This window comes from Solanum stenotomum, chromosome 11 (genome assembly GCF_019186545.1).
Source record: "Solanum stenotomum isolate F172 chromosome 11, ASM1918654v1, whole genome shotgun sequence".
Taxonomy (NCBI): Eukaryota; Viridiplantae; Streptophyta; class Magnoliopsida; order Solanales; family Solanaceae; genus Solanum; species Solanum stenotomum.
Window position 1 is genome coordinate 53,917,225 of NC_064292.1, and position 15,457 is coordinate 53,932,681.

At 33.1% G+C, this 15,457-nt stretch overlaps 2 protein-coding genes and 2 pseudogenes across 2 annotated transcripts; 3 read left to right on the forward strand and 1 right to left on the reverse strand.

Annotated features, from left to right (window-relative positions):
- Nucleotides 1-4,609: 4,609 nt before the first annotated feature.
- On the reverse strand, nucleotides 4,610-7,164 carry LOC125846074 (UDP-glycosyltransferase 91A1-like; annotated as a pseudogene).
- A 108-nt stretch (nucleotides 7,165-7,272) lies between these two features.
- LOC125843764 (UDP-glycosyltransferase 91A1-like) lies at nucleotides 7,273-8,913 on the forward strand. The gene has a single exon (XM_049522962.1). It carries the CDS (start codon nucleotides 7,366-7,368, stop codon nucleotides 8,776-8,778), a length of 1,413 nt encoding a protein of 470 aa, XP_049378919.1. The 5' UTR covers nucleotides 7,273-7,365; the 3' UTR covers nucleotides 8,779-8,913.
- A 2,677-nt stretch (nucleotides 8,914-11,590) lies between these two features.
- Nucleotides 11,591-13,156, forward strand: LOC125843765 (UDP-glycosyltransferase 91A1-like). The gene has a single exon (XM_049522963.1). The coding sequence runs from the start codon at nucleotides 11,624-11,626 to the stop codon at nucleotides 13,034-13,036; it is 1,413 nt and encodes a 470-aa protein (XP_049378920.1). The 5' UTR covers nucleotides 11,591-11,623; the 3' UTR covers nucleotides 13,037-13,156.
- Nucleotides 13,157-14,609: 1,453 nt separating this feature from the next.
- The window catches only part of LOC125843774 (UDP-glycosyltransferase 91A1-like), a 7,835-nt pseudogene continuing 6,987 nt past the window's right edge, over nucleotides 14,610-15,457 (forward strand).

The window sequence follows — 15,457 nt, forward strand, 5'->3', positions numbered from 1 at the left end:
TGTTAAAATCTTGCAAAGTGTAATTTACTTTTGGAATAGTTTAAAGTTTTTGTTGGGACATTATAAATTCAACATGTTGAAGTAAAATTTTCATTTTGGTAAATGTAAGAAAATTTTACTTCTTGAAGTTTATATTTGAAAATTTTCATTTTATTTTTATTGTAAATCTTAACTACAAAAAAATGAAGAAACATTCATCAAAAGTATTTTAAAGTTAGGACAACTTTTGATCGTACATTCTTTAATTTTTAAAAATAAAAATAAAATTACATTCACATGGAGTACTTCATAATTCTATCAATAGTGTAAAAGAAAGAATATGATAAAGTGGTGAAAAGAAAGAATAGGTTATGACAAAGTATTGAAAAAAGTGTTAAAAGTACTGTTGACTATCAGTAAAAAGAGAAAAATAGTTGTACTTTACGCATTTCAATAACTTTTTCTTTAAATTAAAAGAGTGCAACTATTGAAATAATGAGATTCAAGAAGGGTAAAATAGGGATAATGTCATTAAATATTTACCAAATAAGGAAATGTGTCATTCTTTTTGGGACTGACCAAAAAGGAAAGTGAGTCAGATAAATTGGGACAGAGGGAGTAATAATTTCAAATATATACAATAAAGTAATTGTTAGTAAAAAAAAAATAAAGTAATTAGTTTAAAATAAATATGATCATATTTATTATTATTATTATATATATATATATATTTATTTATTTATTTATTTTTATTTTATTATTATTATTATTATTATTATTATTTTTTTATTTTTTTATTTTATTTTTTTTGTTTTATTTTTCTAAAATAAAAGTTCGGTTCTTCGGTGCACCGAAGTTTTGAGACCCTTACACCGAACACCGAACCGAAGAACCAAACTTTCAAAAAAATAACATCGACACCAATCGAACCGAAAAACCAAAGAACCGAATTAGTTCGGTGCGATTCGGTTTTCCAGTATTTATGCCCACCCCTAAACTTAACTATAGATGTAGTATAGACTAACTATTTATTAACCTAATCTTTTTCGAATATTTATTAGTCTAATTAAAGAAGAAGGAAAAGGATGAGAAATAGTTAAAGAGGATATAGATTATGATGAAGGAGGTGATTTCGGAGGCAAAGATGAGTTTATTGCAAGTAATTTTACTTTTTTCTATTTAATTCCGACCAACTCAAATTTTTTTCTAAATAGTCCCAAATTTTAGATATGAAATCCGCTCAAATATTTTGAGTTTTTTTATTTTTAATTCACTCGAAACTATTCATGTTTGCGATACGTTAAAGTTTAAATCAAGCTTTAAAACTTTAATGGTAATTGGTTGATCACGAAAGAAGAATGTGTTAGAAAAATAATAGGAAATATAATTGAAGAAGAAGGTGGTTTTGAGGCATGTAATCACTTTCTTTAAAAAGATATTGTCCATATACATATTGAGGTAAATACAAACAATTATCGTCAAGAATATAACAAAGCCCTTTTGTAATGATCCGAAAAATTATTTTTAGAAATTATCATAAAATTACCGTTTTATCCCTCCCGATAGTTGTTTCGAGTCATTTATGATTAATCGGTGAAGTTGGTTTGAAAATTTTAAAGTATTTGATAATTACGTTTATTTAATTGATGGATATTTATTAAATAATTATTTTATTTAGTTGATAGTTAATGGACTAAATTGATAATTTATGTAAATAGCTTATATCACTTGGCCCATAGTTAATGGACTAAGAAGTGAGGAATTGATGGTGGCTGGAAATTTGACCCTGCTGGATTGGGTGCTTCGTGTTATTTCTACTTTTCCGTTGATTTCGATTTCATAGTTTCTTTTCATGATTTTTACATTTGATACAAGTTTGAAATAGTGAGTTAAGTAATTAAATATTAGGTGTATGATATTATACGAATGACATTTGAGTTATGTTATTTGGAGTAGTTGAAATTTAACCCTAGACTTAAAGTTCAGGAAATATGAGTTTTGTGTTATTGGTTAGAATCAAGATTTAGAAACTTTATTATAAATTCTGGTGACTTTTGGGTCTAAGCTATACATAGAGCAATATGGGTGTTGTTAGTTTCAAAATCTTATTGTGATTATTTATTTGAATAGATTGGATTGATCTAGAAGTCCAACGAAAGGGGAACGCTCAAGTTTCAGAGTGATTGTTAGACCATTTGAGGCAAGTGGATTTCTAAACTCTCGTTAAGTGTATGGAATTGTGTATTTTCTTGTGGTATGTGTTGGGGAGTAATGGGACTTGGTGATGAGTTTACTTGTCCATATTGAATAATTATAATGATGGAAAAAGGGTAATAAAAGGCAAATGTGATTAATTGTTGGTGTGTGATGTGTTGAGAATGGTTTTTGAAAGGCTTATTGATTCATTGTTCATGTTGTATCACGATTGTGTTGTTGTGAATTGCACAATGTTATGAAAATGGTCATCTCCTCATTATTTGTGTGAATATGTCATTTGTATTGTTCTGAGATATGGTTGTGACAAGTGTTATGTGAATTGAGAAAGAATAAGAAATTAAAAAGGATGTATCATTTCGAAGGACGTGTCGCGCACCGTGACGGATACTATATTTCGAGGGACGTGCCACCCACCGCGACGGATGCATGGACAAATATGTCCCCCATGGGTCCCACACTGAGAGAGATCGGGTGTGTATCTTTAGGTCAGACATGGAAACCTATACTTGACATTGAATTGCACATCTTTATGATTGGTGAACTTGATCTTGTATGTTGCTGATCTTGTGAGTGCCTTTTTGTGGAAGTTGTGATTTATAAATATTAAGTCTATTGTTGAGAACATGAAATTGTTAGGGTGTTGTTGTTGAGCTGTGTGCTTTGTGAATTGTGAGTTTTTAGGTTGAGCGGTTTTTATGTAGGTTGTAGTTGTGGAGGTTCAGTTGGGATGTAAGGCGTACCCGTTCTATTCCCTTAGCTTGTGTTTAGAAGTTTGCTTGCTGAGTACCGTGTGGTTTGGTACTCACTCCTTGCTTCTACATTTTTGTAGGTTACTAGCCTGGATCTTTGTGATACTCTTTCTCTTCTCTTCTTGTTTGAGGCTTCTTGTGGAGGTTTGTGAGATAGTTATTTTTAATCTCAGCTAAACTTCTTTCTCCTTAGTTATGATCTTGTTCTATTCTAGAAAAATGTCATTTGAGACTTGTATTTTTCTTTTAATTCAATTGTAATACTTTAGAGGATTGTACACGTAACAACCAGGTTTTGGGGGTTTAATTAAGTTGGCTTTGTTTTCAGCACTATTTTATAGTATTAAACTTGTATTCTCATTTTACTTCTGCATTCACCGTATTAGTTGGGTTTTAGGCTGATTTGTCTTGGAGGAATAAGACGAGTGTCATTTTTGGGTCGTGACACCTTTGTTTATACATGCAGATTTTTCTTAGGCTACTTCAAGAGAGTTGTTATATTTATAGAACTTAAGAGATGACTTTTCATAAGAGTCATGTTCTTTCATGAATATATGACTTTTCATAAGAGTCGTGTTATTTCATGAATATATGACATTTCATAAGAGTCATGTTCTTTCATTAACAAGTCACTTTTCATAAAGGTCGTGTTCTTTCATAAACAAATGATTTTTCATAACAGTCATATTCTTTCACGAACATATGTGTCTGTTCAATTTAAGACCTCTATTTATTACCAAATAAAAAAAATATAATGAAGGAAGATTGAAAGCAACAACGAGAAAAGGAAGAAGAAGTCATTAATAGCTAAAGTGCGAGGAAGAAGAGGAAGCGGTAAATTTGGGCCAATTTTCTTTAAATAAGATGGTCGAGCGACCATTTTGCTTAATTATTCCCTCAATAATTGTGATTTCAGATCAATTTATATATATCTCGATTATTTTATTGGATATCAATTATCTCCACGAATAAAAGATGCTTCTTTTTCTTTTTTATGTATTATACAAACAAAATACATATTAGTCGCATTTCTAAACAAATCAACAAGGCAAAAATAGGTAAGAGTTAATGTGAGAATAATTTATCCAAATTAAAATATTAATCTAAGTCAAATATAAGTCAATCAAACGATTGTGCTAAAATTATGATACTCATGAGTGCTTACTACTAGTCATGGCTAGTAAAGAATATGATTTAAGCCAAAAATTAAAGTATGCTTTAGCTGCTAAGTTTCAAAATAACTGATAGACTTACTTCAAACTAGAAGCTTAAACTCAAATATTAAAAGGAATCTAATTATTAGTCCCCGGGGAAGGCTCCCCCCAACCTCTGTCAATCTCGTCCTATCCTACCTTGTCTCCTTCTATGTATTACTTGATGGTGACACTCTACAACATGAAACATGTAATACCTTTCCGTATAGTTTGAAAATTTTTGTGGCTTATTAAATTTTATTTATTTATGTATATAAATAACATATACTACATATTTTTAGTATTTAATTTATTTATATAACGAGCACTATAAAATATGCAAAACGTTTTTTAATATTTGAATCAGAAATGTCATATGTTCCTACGTTATATTCAATTAAAATATGTCATAATTTTTAGTGTCCAAATTAATTTTGCTGACAACTTTAAGAGATTATTTATGTATTTCACCGTTAGCTAAATGCAAAAAAATAACCTCAACAACAAAACAATATTTATATTACATTATTTTATCAAAGTATTATTCATCACATAGATAGTCATTACATAATGGTACATAAATTAAACCATTCCACAAATTAAAATCAAAGCAGCATTGGCACTTTTACAATATATTTCGTTTATTTGTTACGTAAAAGAAAAAGCAGGTTATTTTTCTTCTAATTTCATATTTTAGTCTTTTTTATAATTTTGAAGATAAATTAATAAACTCTCCACATAATCATTTTGTCTTCCCTCATCACAAAAAACATTTTCGCCTCTTTAATATTTTTTCGATAAATCTCACCCTCTTTTTCAACGAGTACCAAACTCAGTGACTCAGCCACCGAGTCACGAGTGAACGACCCATCACGATCATCTCTCGGTATTGAGTACGCCATTTTCTTCTCCTCTAATAACCTAGCATTTATCCCTTGATCGGCCAAAAATGTTAAAAGAACCAATGACTTTTCGAATTGTATTGCCTCGACTACTGAACTCCATCCCGAATGAGTCAAAAATCCACCCACTGAATCATGACTCAGTATCTTAAGTTGTGGGACCCAACTCGTGCACACAATTCCCCTTCCCTTTGTTCGATCTTCGAACCCTTCTGGCAATTGAATTAATTCATCATCGGATTCCCCTCTTTTAGTTCTTAATACCCAAAAAAATGGTAACCCGGAAAGCTCTAGCCCGAGTGATAACTCAGTGAGTTCGTTTTGACTCGGTTTCGCCTCACTACCAAATACCACGTAAATCACTTTTCCCTTTTCTTGCTCATCAAGCCATAGTTTTATCTCTCTCCATTCATCAATTTTTGTGCTGTCATCTTCATATGGTGTTGTCGGAAGTTGACCCACCGGAAAAACTGGTTTCCGGTGGATATCTCCGACAACTTTCAACCATTCCGGTTCAAATTCCGATCAACTCCTCACAAGCAAAATATCAGAGTATCCAAGACCTTTATACATACGAAAAATATCAGAAACGTTCTCTTCCTCTCCTTTAATTGAAGCTTCGAAGATTCTCAAAACTTCGAAAAGCTTGAAAGCAACGGTGGTTTCAAACGGCACCCATTTCGGGGGAACGGTGTATTCCTCCGGCGTCTTCCGAATTTCATAATCATTGTTCAATCCTGGCTCAGGTCCGGTGAAACCTAGAACCGCAGCGATGAATATGCTAAAATAACCGGTCGGAATGTTGAATTTTGAAGCAATGGAAGGAATCCAATAAGAAGCAAAATCAAAGATTATAAAATCAGGAGCTGAATCTTCGAGAAACTTAGCAATGGGTTCTTTGAGTCCATCTTGAGCAATTTTGAGGTACTTTACTTGTTCATAAGGTAAATCAATAGTGGCTTCTGCATTTTTCGGTAACTTTTCTACGTAGGGCAAAGGAATTTTGACAAAATTAAAAAACGGAGCTAGAGTTGGTGGAAGTTTTGGAAGACGATCAATGTTTTTTGGAGTAGAAATGAATGAAATTTTGTGACCCTTACGAGCTATCAGCTTTGATAGCTCTAAAAACGGAATCATATGACCAAAAGCTAGCCATGGAAATACTGCAATATGCAACTTTTTGCTATTTTCCGTCTTTTTTTTTTGTGTGATGCTATTAGAGGTAGGTATTTTAATTTGCAACTAGCGAAACATTATAATTTATCAATTTCAAGAAAAGTCCAATTAATTAGCCTATTGGAATATCTATATTTAAATATTTGTCCTTATAGAATAATTGAAGTGGATATAATTTTATATTAATCGTTGATTGGATTTTTCCACCCACTAAATGATTTTTAAAATCTTGCGTGCATTATTGACCATATGGATTAATTTTTTCCAAATAAAGCAAACTAGAAGCTTTCATGACCAATTTACAAGTTACAACACACCAAAAAAGAATTTTTCTGTTTTGTTATAAATACGTGGGAAAAAGGTCAAAATTACCTGTGAAATATACGAAATAGATCATTTATATCCTCGATTATATTTTGGGATCAAAGATGTCTTGTCGTTATTTCAAGAGACCACAAATATCTTCAAGAGTTGGGGACGCTTAGGTGAAAGGATTAGTCCTATATGACAGCATATCACAAAAAAATTACTCCCTTTGTCTTAATTTATGTGACACATTTCGAATTTTGAGATTCAAACAAGTCTATCTTTGACCGTAATTTTTTCATATATCTTTTAAATATTTTGAATTATCAATTATTGAGACTTATAGTATTTTTTATGTAGTTTACAAATATATAAATTTCATTTTTAAAAAATTGAATACTTCATGAGCAAATTCTCGATCAAACTTAAACTGTTTAACTTTCAAAAAATGAAATGTGTCACATAAATTGAGACAAAAAAAATAATCTATTAACTCTTGAAAGTATTTATAGTAACTTGGAATAACAACAAATATTTTTATCTCAAAATATAACGAAAGATATTTCACACCGTTGGAACTTTGAACTTTGACCCTTTTGCCTTACTAAAAAGACACTCATAATGCAGGTAGATTGATAACATTTTAAAATCTTTTTCTTGGAAAAATCAACCAACTATATATTAAAATAATTTGATACGATTCGATTCGATCAGACAATATAAGAATAAAAAAATACAATTGGGAATTGAAAAATAATTCATTCTAATCTTAATAATTGGACTAATCTTGAGATTCATGAATTTATAAAGTCCATGAATCAGAGCTCTACATAGCATACAAAAATGGCGGAAAATGGCAAAAAATTGCATATTGCAGTATTTCCATGGCTAGCTTTTGGTCATATGATTCCGTATTTAGAGCTATCAAAGCTTATAGCTCAAAAGGGTCATAAAATTTCATTCATTTCGACTCCTAGAAACATTGATCGTCTCCCAAATCTTCCACCAAATCTTACTCCCTTTTTCAATTTCGTCAAACTTCCGATGCCCCACGTGGAAAAGTTACCGGAAAATGCAGAAGCCACCATTGATTTACCTTATGAGCAAGTCAAGTACCTCAAACTTGCTCAAGATGCACTCGAAGAATCCATGGCTAAGTTTCTCGAAGATTCAGATATTGATTTTATACTATTTGATTTTATTTCATATTGGGTTCCTTCAATTGCTTCAAAATTAAACATTCCGTCCGGATATTTCAGCATATTCATCGCTGCGTTTCTGGGTTTCATCGGACCTGTGCCGGGATTGAACAATGATTATGAAATTCGAATGACGCCGGAGGAATACACTGTTACCCCAAAATGGGTTCCGTTTGAAACCACAGTTGCTTTCAAGTTTTTCGAAGTTTCGAGAATCTTTGAAGCTTCCATGAAAGGAGAGGAAGAGAACATTGCTGATATTGTTCGTTACTATAAATCTGTTGAAAACTGTGATTTTTTGCTTGTGAGGAGCTGTTCAGAATTTGAACCAGAATGGTTGAAAGTTGTCGGAGATATTCACCGGAAATCAGTTTTTCCGGTGGGTCAACTTCCGACAACTCCATATGAAGATGACAGCACGAAGATCGATGCATGGAGAGAGATAAAACTATGGCTTGATAAGCAAGAAAAGGGGAAAGTTATTTACGTTGCATTTGGTAGCGAGGCAAAACCGAGTCAAAATGAACTTACTGAGTTATCACTTGGGTTAGAGCTTTCTGGGTTTCCATTCTTTTGGGTTTTAAGAACTAAAAGAGGGGAATCCGATGATGAATTGATTCAATTACCAGAAGGTTTCGAAGAACGAACAAAGGGAAGAGGAATAGTGTGCACGAGTTGGGCACCACAACTCAAGATACTGAGTCATGACTCAGTGGGTGGATTTTTGACTCATTCAGGATGGAGTTCAGTAGTCGAGGCAATACAATTTGAGAAATCATTGGTTCTCTTAACATTTTTGGCTGATCAAGGGATAAATGCTAGGCTTTTGGAGGAGAAGGAGATGGCGTATTCGATACCGAGAAATGATCAAGACGGGTCGTTCACTCGTGACTCAGTGGCTGAGTCACTGAATTTGGTACTCGTTAAAGAAGAGGGTTTTATTTATCGAGAAAAGATTAAAGAGATGAAAGATCTTTTCTGTGACAAGGAAAGGCAAAATAATTATGTGGAGAATTTGTTAAGTTTTCTTCAAAATTATGAAAAGATTAAAGCATGAAATGGGAAGAAACACTTGGGTTTTCATACACCTTAATTGTGATTTCAGATCAATTCATGTACATGTCAATTATTTTATGAAGTATTAAATAAATCACGTGTGTGGTGCGCTCCTTGGCCCTCTCTTATAAATAAATGATTTTTGTGTGGGTAAATATTTGTCGCATTTCTATAAAAACATAGTCATGCTAGATTTACGTGCTAGAGTCAAGTATAAGTTGATAAATGTAATTGTGTTAAAATTATGATACTCATGCTAGATTTACGTGCCACACTCGTGGGTGCGTAATATCTTCCCACCAAGAAAATGATTTTAAAATGCTATGAATCCACCTCCATCAGTCATTGTGGATATTGTAGTATTTCCATGGCTAGCTTTTGGGCCATTTGATTCCGTATTTGGAGCTTTTAAAGCTCATATCTCAAAAGGGTCACACAATTTCCTTCATTTCTATTTCTAGAAACATGACCGTCTCCCAAAACTTCCTCCAATTCTCGCCTCCTACTTAAGTTTTGTTAAAATTCCTCTGCCCCTTCATCGAAAAGTTATCAGAAAATGTATAAACCACCAAAGATTTGCCTTAGGAGCAAGTCAAGTACCTCAAACTTGCTCAAGATGGACTCAAAAAACCTAAGGCTAAGTTTCTCGAAGATTATACTCCTGATTTTGTACTTTTCAATTATACTTTTGAGTTCTTTCAATTGCATCAAAATTTAACATTCCAATGAGTTATTTTAGCATATTCACCGTTGTGTCTCTGGGTTTCACCGGACTTGTGTCGTGATTGAACAACAACTATGAAATTCGGAAGATTCTAGAGGAATTCATCGTTTCCCCAAAATGGGTTCCGTTTGAAAGCGGGGTTGCTTTCGGAGTTGAAATGAATGAAATTTTGTGACCCTTATGAGCTATGAGCTTTGATAACTTTAAAAACGGAATCATATGACCAAAAGCTAGCCATGGAAATACTGCAATATGCAACTTTTTGCTATTTTCAGGCATATTTTTTTTGTGTGTGTGATGCTATTGGAGGTATTTTAATTAGCAACTAGTGAACCATTATCCAAAAGAAAAAAGCCTTTAGCCTATCTAGGAAGTTGAGCGAAGGCCTGAGTGAGTAGACTTTGGGGGCAGAAAGAAGCCATTTTGGCAAGATAGTCTGCAAGTTGATTCCCTTCTCTAAAACAATGACTCAGTTGAATTCCAACTCTGTTCTTGATGATGTTAATAATATCAATAACTTGTTTCAGCTTCAAATTTGTGCTCGAGTTGTTGTTTAGCATCTTGGCTATGATCATTGAATCAATTTCAAGAATAAAATCAGTGTACCCAGATGATAGCACCAGTGGCGGAGCACACCTTATAATAAGGGGTTCATCCGAACCCCCTCGGAGGAAAATTATATTATTTTTTTTAGGTAGATATAGTAGATGTGTCTATTTCTTCAGATCGTAAACCCCCTTATTTAAAATTCTGACTCCGCCACTGGATAGCACCATTTTACACCAAACTCAGCTGCCAAAGACTCAGCCATGTTACTATTATAACAGTTGACAGAAATGGAAAAAGTCATGATCAAGTTTCCCAGACTATCTCTTACAATTCCACCAATGCCATCCGTTCTAGTTTCATGCAAATAGCTACCAGTTTTTTTTTATATAGCCAACTGGTGGCAAACTCCATATGACTTGCTTCCATCTCTGATTTGGTCTGAGTTTCTCCACTTTGTAACAAAAAGTTGGCCAGTGATTGATGTCTTGCAAATTTCCAGTTGTTTTTGCCAAAACAAATTTGATATTCCAAAAAGCTTGAAAACTCATCTTATTGTGCTGTCTGTGCAGAAAATATCTTTGACCCCCATATTTACGTGCACACCATTGTTTCCATAATTCTCAACTATAATAGTAAGGGTGATCTTCAACAAAGTTTTATGGATAACATTCTTTGGTTTTATGCTCCACCAGGTATGAAAAATGTTGGCTAGAGTCTGATTTGTGATTTGAATACGCATTGCTGCTTCCTCTTCTCCAAAAACATGGAACAAGTATCGTTCTGTGCATTCCTGCCTTTTAAAATTTCTCCATGTTAAAAAAGATATTTTAAAAGGTACACTGTGGTGCCAAAGATTGCTAAGAAATTTATTTTTTTTGGTACATGGTCTCTTAACAATTTGCCAAGCAGATTCATTAGTAAAAATACCATTTTCACGGGGGTTCCATATGGGGTAGTCCAATTCAGTGCTTTCATGACCAATTTACAAGTTACAACACACCAAAAATGAAATTTTCTGTTTTGTTATAAATATGTCGGAAAAAGGTCAAAATTTTCTCTGAATTATATGAAATAGATCATTTATATCCTCGATTATATTTTGGGATCAAAGATGCCTCGGCGTTATTTCAAGAAACCACAAATATCTTCAAGAGTTGAGGACGAATAGGTGAAAGGATTAGTCCTATATGACAGCACATCACAAAAAAATAGTCTATTAACTCTTGAGAGTATTTGTAGTATCTTGGAATAATAGCAAGATATTTTTATCCCAAAATATAACGAAGGATATAAATGATCTATTTCACATCGGACAACTTTGACCCTTTTGCCTTACTAAAAAGACGCTCAAAATGCAAGTAGATTGATAACATTTTAAAATCTTTTTCTTGGAAAAATCAACTAACTATATATTAAAAATTTTGATACGATTTGATTCGATCAGACAATATAAGAATAAAAAAATACAATTGGGAATTGAAAAATAATTCTTTCTAATCTTAATAATTGGACTAATCTTGAGATTCATGAATAAATAACGTCCATGAAACAGAGCTCTACATAGCATACAAAAATGGCGGAAAACAGCAAAAAATTGCATATTGCAGTATTTCCATGGCTAGCTTTTGGTCATATGATTCCGTATTTAGAGCTATCAAAGCTCATAGCTCAAAAGGGTCATAAAATTTCATTCATTTCGACTCCTAGAAACATTGATCGTCTCCCAAAACTTCCACCAAATCTTACTCCCTTTTTAAATTTCGTCAAACTTCCGATGCCCCACGTGGAAAAGTTACCGGAAAATGTAGAAGCCACCATTGATTTACCTTATGAACAAGTGAAGTATCTCAAACTTGCTCATGATGCACTCGAAGAATCAATGGCCAAGTTTCTCGAAGATTCAGATATTGATTTTATACTATTTGATTTTGCTTCTTATTGGATTCCTTCAATTGCTTCAAAATTCAACATTCCGACAGGTTACTTCAGCATATTCATCGCTGCTGTTCTAGGTTTCGTCGGACCTGAGCCGGGATTGAACAATGATTATGAAATTCGGAAGACGCCAGAGGAATACACCGTTCCCCCAAAATGGGTGTCGTTTGAAACCACCGTTGCTTTCAAGCTTTTCGAAGTTTTGAGAATCTTCGAAGCTTCCATGAAGGGAGAGGAAGAGAACGTTTCTGATATTTTTCGTATCTATAAAGCTGCTGAACTCTCTGATTTTTTGCTTGTGAGGGGCTGTTCGGAATTTGAACCGGAATGGTTGAAAGTTGTCGGAGATATCCACGGGAAGCCGGTTTTTCCGGTGGGCCAACTTCCGACGACAACGTATGAAGATGACAACACGAAGATCGATGCATGGAGAGAGATAAAATTGTGGCTTGATGAGCAAGAAAAGGGGAAAGTGATTTACGTGGCATTTGGTAGCGAGGCGAAACCAAGTCAAAATGAACTCACTGAGTTATCACTCGGGTTAGAGCTTTCTGGGTTACCATTTTTTTGGGTTTTAAGAATTAAAAGAGGGGAATCCGATGATGAATTTATTCAATTACCAAAAGGTTTTGAAGAACGAACGAAGGGAAGAGGAATAGTGTGCACGAGTTGGGCACCACAACTCAAGATACTGAGTCATGACTCAGTAGGTGGATTTTTGACTCATTCAGGATGGAGTTCAGTAGTCGAGGCAATACAATTTGAGAAGTCATTGGTTCTCTTAACATTTTTGGCTGATCAAGGGATAAATGCTAGGCTTTTGGAGGAGAAAAAGATGGCGTATTCGATATCGAGAAATGATCAAGACGGATCGTTCACTCGTGACTCAGTGGCTGAGTCACTGAATTTGGTACTTGTTAAAAAAGAGGGTTTTATTTATCGAGAAAAGATTAAAGAGATGAAAGATATTTTCTGTGACAAGGAAAGGCAAAATAATTATGTGGAGAATTTGTTAAGTTTTCTTCAAAATTATGAAAAGATTAAAGCATGAAATGGGAAGAAACACTTGGTTTTCATACGCCTTTCAATAATTGTGATTTCAGACCAATTCATGTACACCTCGATTATTTTATGGAGTATTAAATAAATCAAGTTTGACCATGTGTGTGGTACGCTCTGGGTCATCTCTTATCAGTAATTGCTTTGTATGTGATTACACTTTTGGCTAAAAATATATGTCGCATTTCTAAAAGAATCAATAAGGCAAAAATAGGTAAGAGTTAATGCAAACATAATTTATCCAAAATATAACCCTGAGTCAAGTATAAGTCGATTAATGTGATTGTGTTAGAATTACGGAGTACCATGCTAGATATACTGTCACACTCGTGGGTGCCAAGTATCTTCCCACCTAAAAAATGATTTTAAAATGCTATGAATCCACTTGCATGGGCCATTATGAATATTGCATATTTCCATATCTCCAAAACTACCAAAAATACTCTCAAATAATCTCAATATTTACTCTTCTTCTCATTCATTGTCCATGTCAACCAAGGACAATTTTGTCATTTTTAAAGAACTCCACCATTGATAAAAAAAAATGTCCAAAACCTTTTTCTCTATGATAAATTATTATAATCAAACTTACGATTTCAAGATTTAAACTTTATTGATTCAATCTTTAAGTTCCTATTTCCAAATTTATATTTCTATTTGTTGTGAAGTTTTACCCATAAACATATACTACCCTTCAAAAATACTAGATTTACATGAATATGATGCTAGTAATTTTATTATTGAATTTTTTATTTATAACAAAAAAAATTAAATGAACTTGTACACATTTTCAAACATTATAGTTATATATCTACCAAAAATACTAGATTTACATGAATATGATGCTAGTAATTTTATTATTGAATTTTTTATTTGTAACAAAAAAAAAATGAACTAGTACATATTTTCAAACATTATAGTTATATATCTACCACCCAACTCTCTCAATAGGTAAAGAAAAAAATGTATCTACTTAATTATCTTTTTATGTTTTGATTTTTTTTTTATAGAATCAGAATCAAAATCTTTATAAATGTATCTATAATAACTCTTTTGGACTTCTTCTTTTTTTTTTTTATCAATGGTGGAGTTCTTTAAAATGATAAAATTGTCCTTGGTTGACATGGACAATGAATAGAAGAGGTGTAAATATTGAGATTAGTTGAGAGTATTTTTGATAGTTTTGGAGACTTGGACAGTTAAAGGAATTTTATTTTTTTTTAATTTGACAGCAGGTCGCAGAGTACCTGTGCCTTGCAAGGCGTAGACCGTTTGAGCCTTGTAAGGCGCATGGCAGTTGCGCCTTGCAAGACGCATGGAATTCCGCGCCTTGCGTCTATCAACCTAATTTCAACGACGTTAGTTTAACCATTAAAAAGTTGTCCTCTTGGTTCTAAAATGAATTTTGTTGCCTTTTTAAAAATTTTGACAATTTTATTTTTTTACACTTTTAACTCTGGACTTAATTTATATACACCTTGATTATTTTATAGGGTATCTATTATCTCCGCAATAAATGTCACTCAAAATGCAAGTGGATTGACAACATGTGAAAATATCTTCTGTGTGGAAAAATCAATCAGCCAACCATCAAGATAAAAATACCGTACACTAAAATGATGACAAATATAAGGCCATACAGCTCTACACAGCACACAAAAATGGCGGAAAATAGCAAAAAATTGCATATTGGAGTATTTCCATGGTTAGCTTTTGGTCATATGATTCCGTATTTAGAGCTCTCAAAACTCATAGCTCAAAAGGGTCATAGAATTTCCTTTGTTTCGACTCCTAGAAACATTGATCGTCTCCCAAAACTTCCACCAAATCTTACTCCCTTTTAAAATTTTGTTAAACTTCCGATGCCCCATGTGGAAAAGTTGCCGGAAAATGCAGAAGCCACCATCGATGTACCTTATGAGCAAGTCAAATACCTCAAACTTGCTCAAGATGGACTCGAAGAATCCATGGCTAAGTTTCTCGATAAAAGATTAAAGAGATGAAAGATCTTTTCTGTGACAAGGAAAGGCAAAATAATTATGTGGAGAATTTGTTAAGTTTTCTTCAAAATTATGAAAAGATTAAAGCATGAAATGGGAAGAAACACTTGGTTTTCATACGCCTTTCAATAATTGTGATTTCAGACCAATTCATGTACACCTCGATTATTTTATGGAGTATTAAATAAATCAAGTTTGACCATGTGTGTGGTACGCTCTGGGTCATCTCTTATCAGTAATTGCTTTGTATGTGATTACACTTTTGGCTAAAAATATATGTCGCATTTCTAAAAGAATCAATAAGGCAAAAATAGGTAAGAGTTAATGCAAACATAATTTATCCAAAATATAACCCTGAGTCAAGTATAAGTCGATTAATGTGATTGTGTTAGAATTACGGAGTACCATGCTAG

What these genes read in the sequence shown, in the direction of transcription:
- LOC125843764 (XM_049522962.1), top strand. Translation starts at nt 7,366, where the DNA reads ATGGCGGAAAATGGCAAAAAATTGCATATTGCAGTATTTCCATGGCTA.
- LOC125843765 (XM_049522963.1), top strand. Translation starts at nt 11,624, where the DNA reads ATGGCGGAAAACAGCAAAAAATTGCATATTGCAGTATTTCCATGGCTA.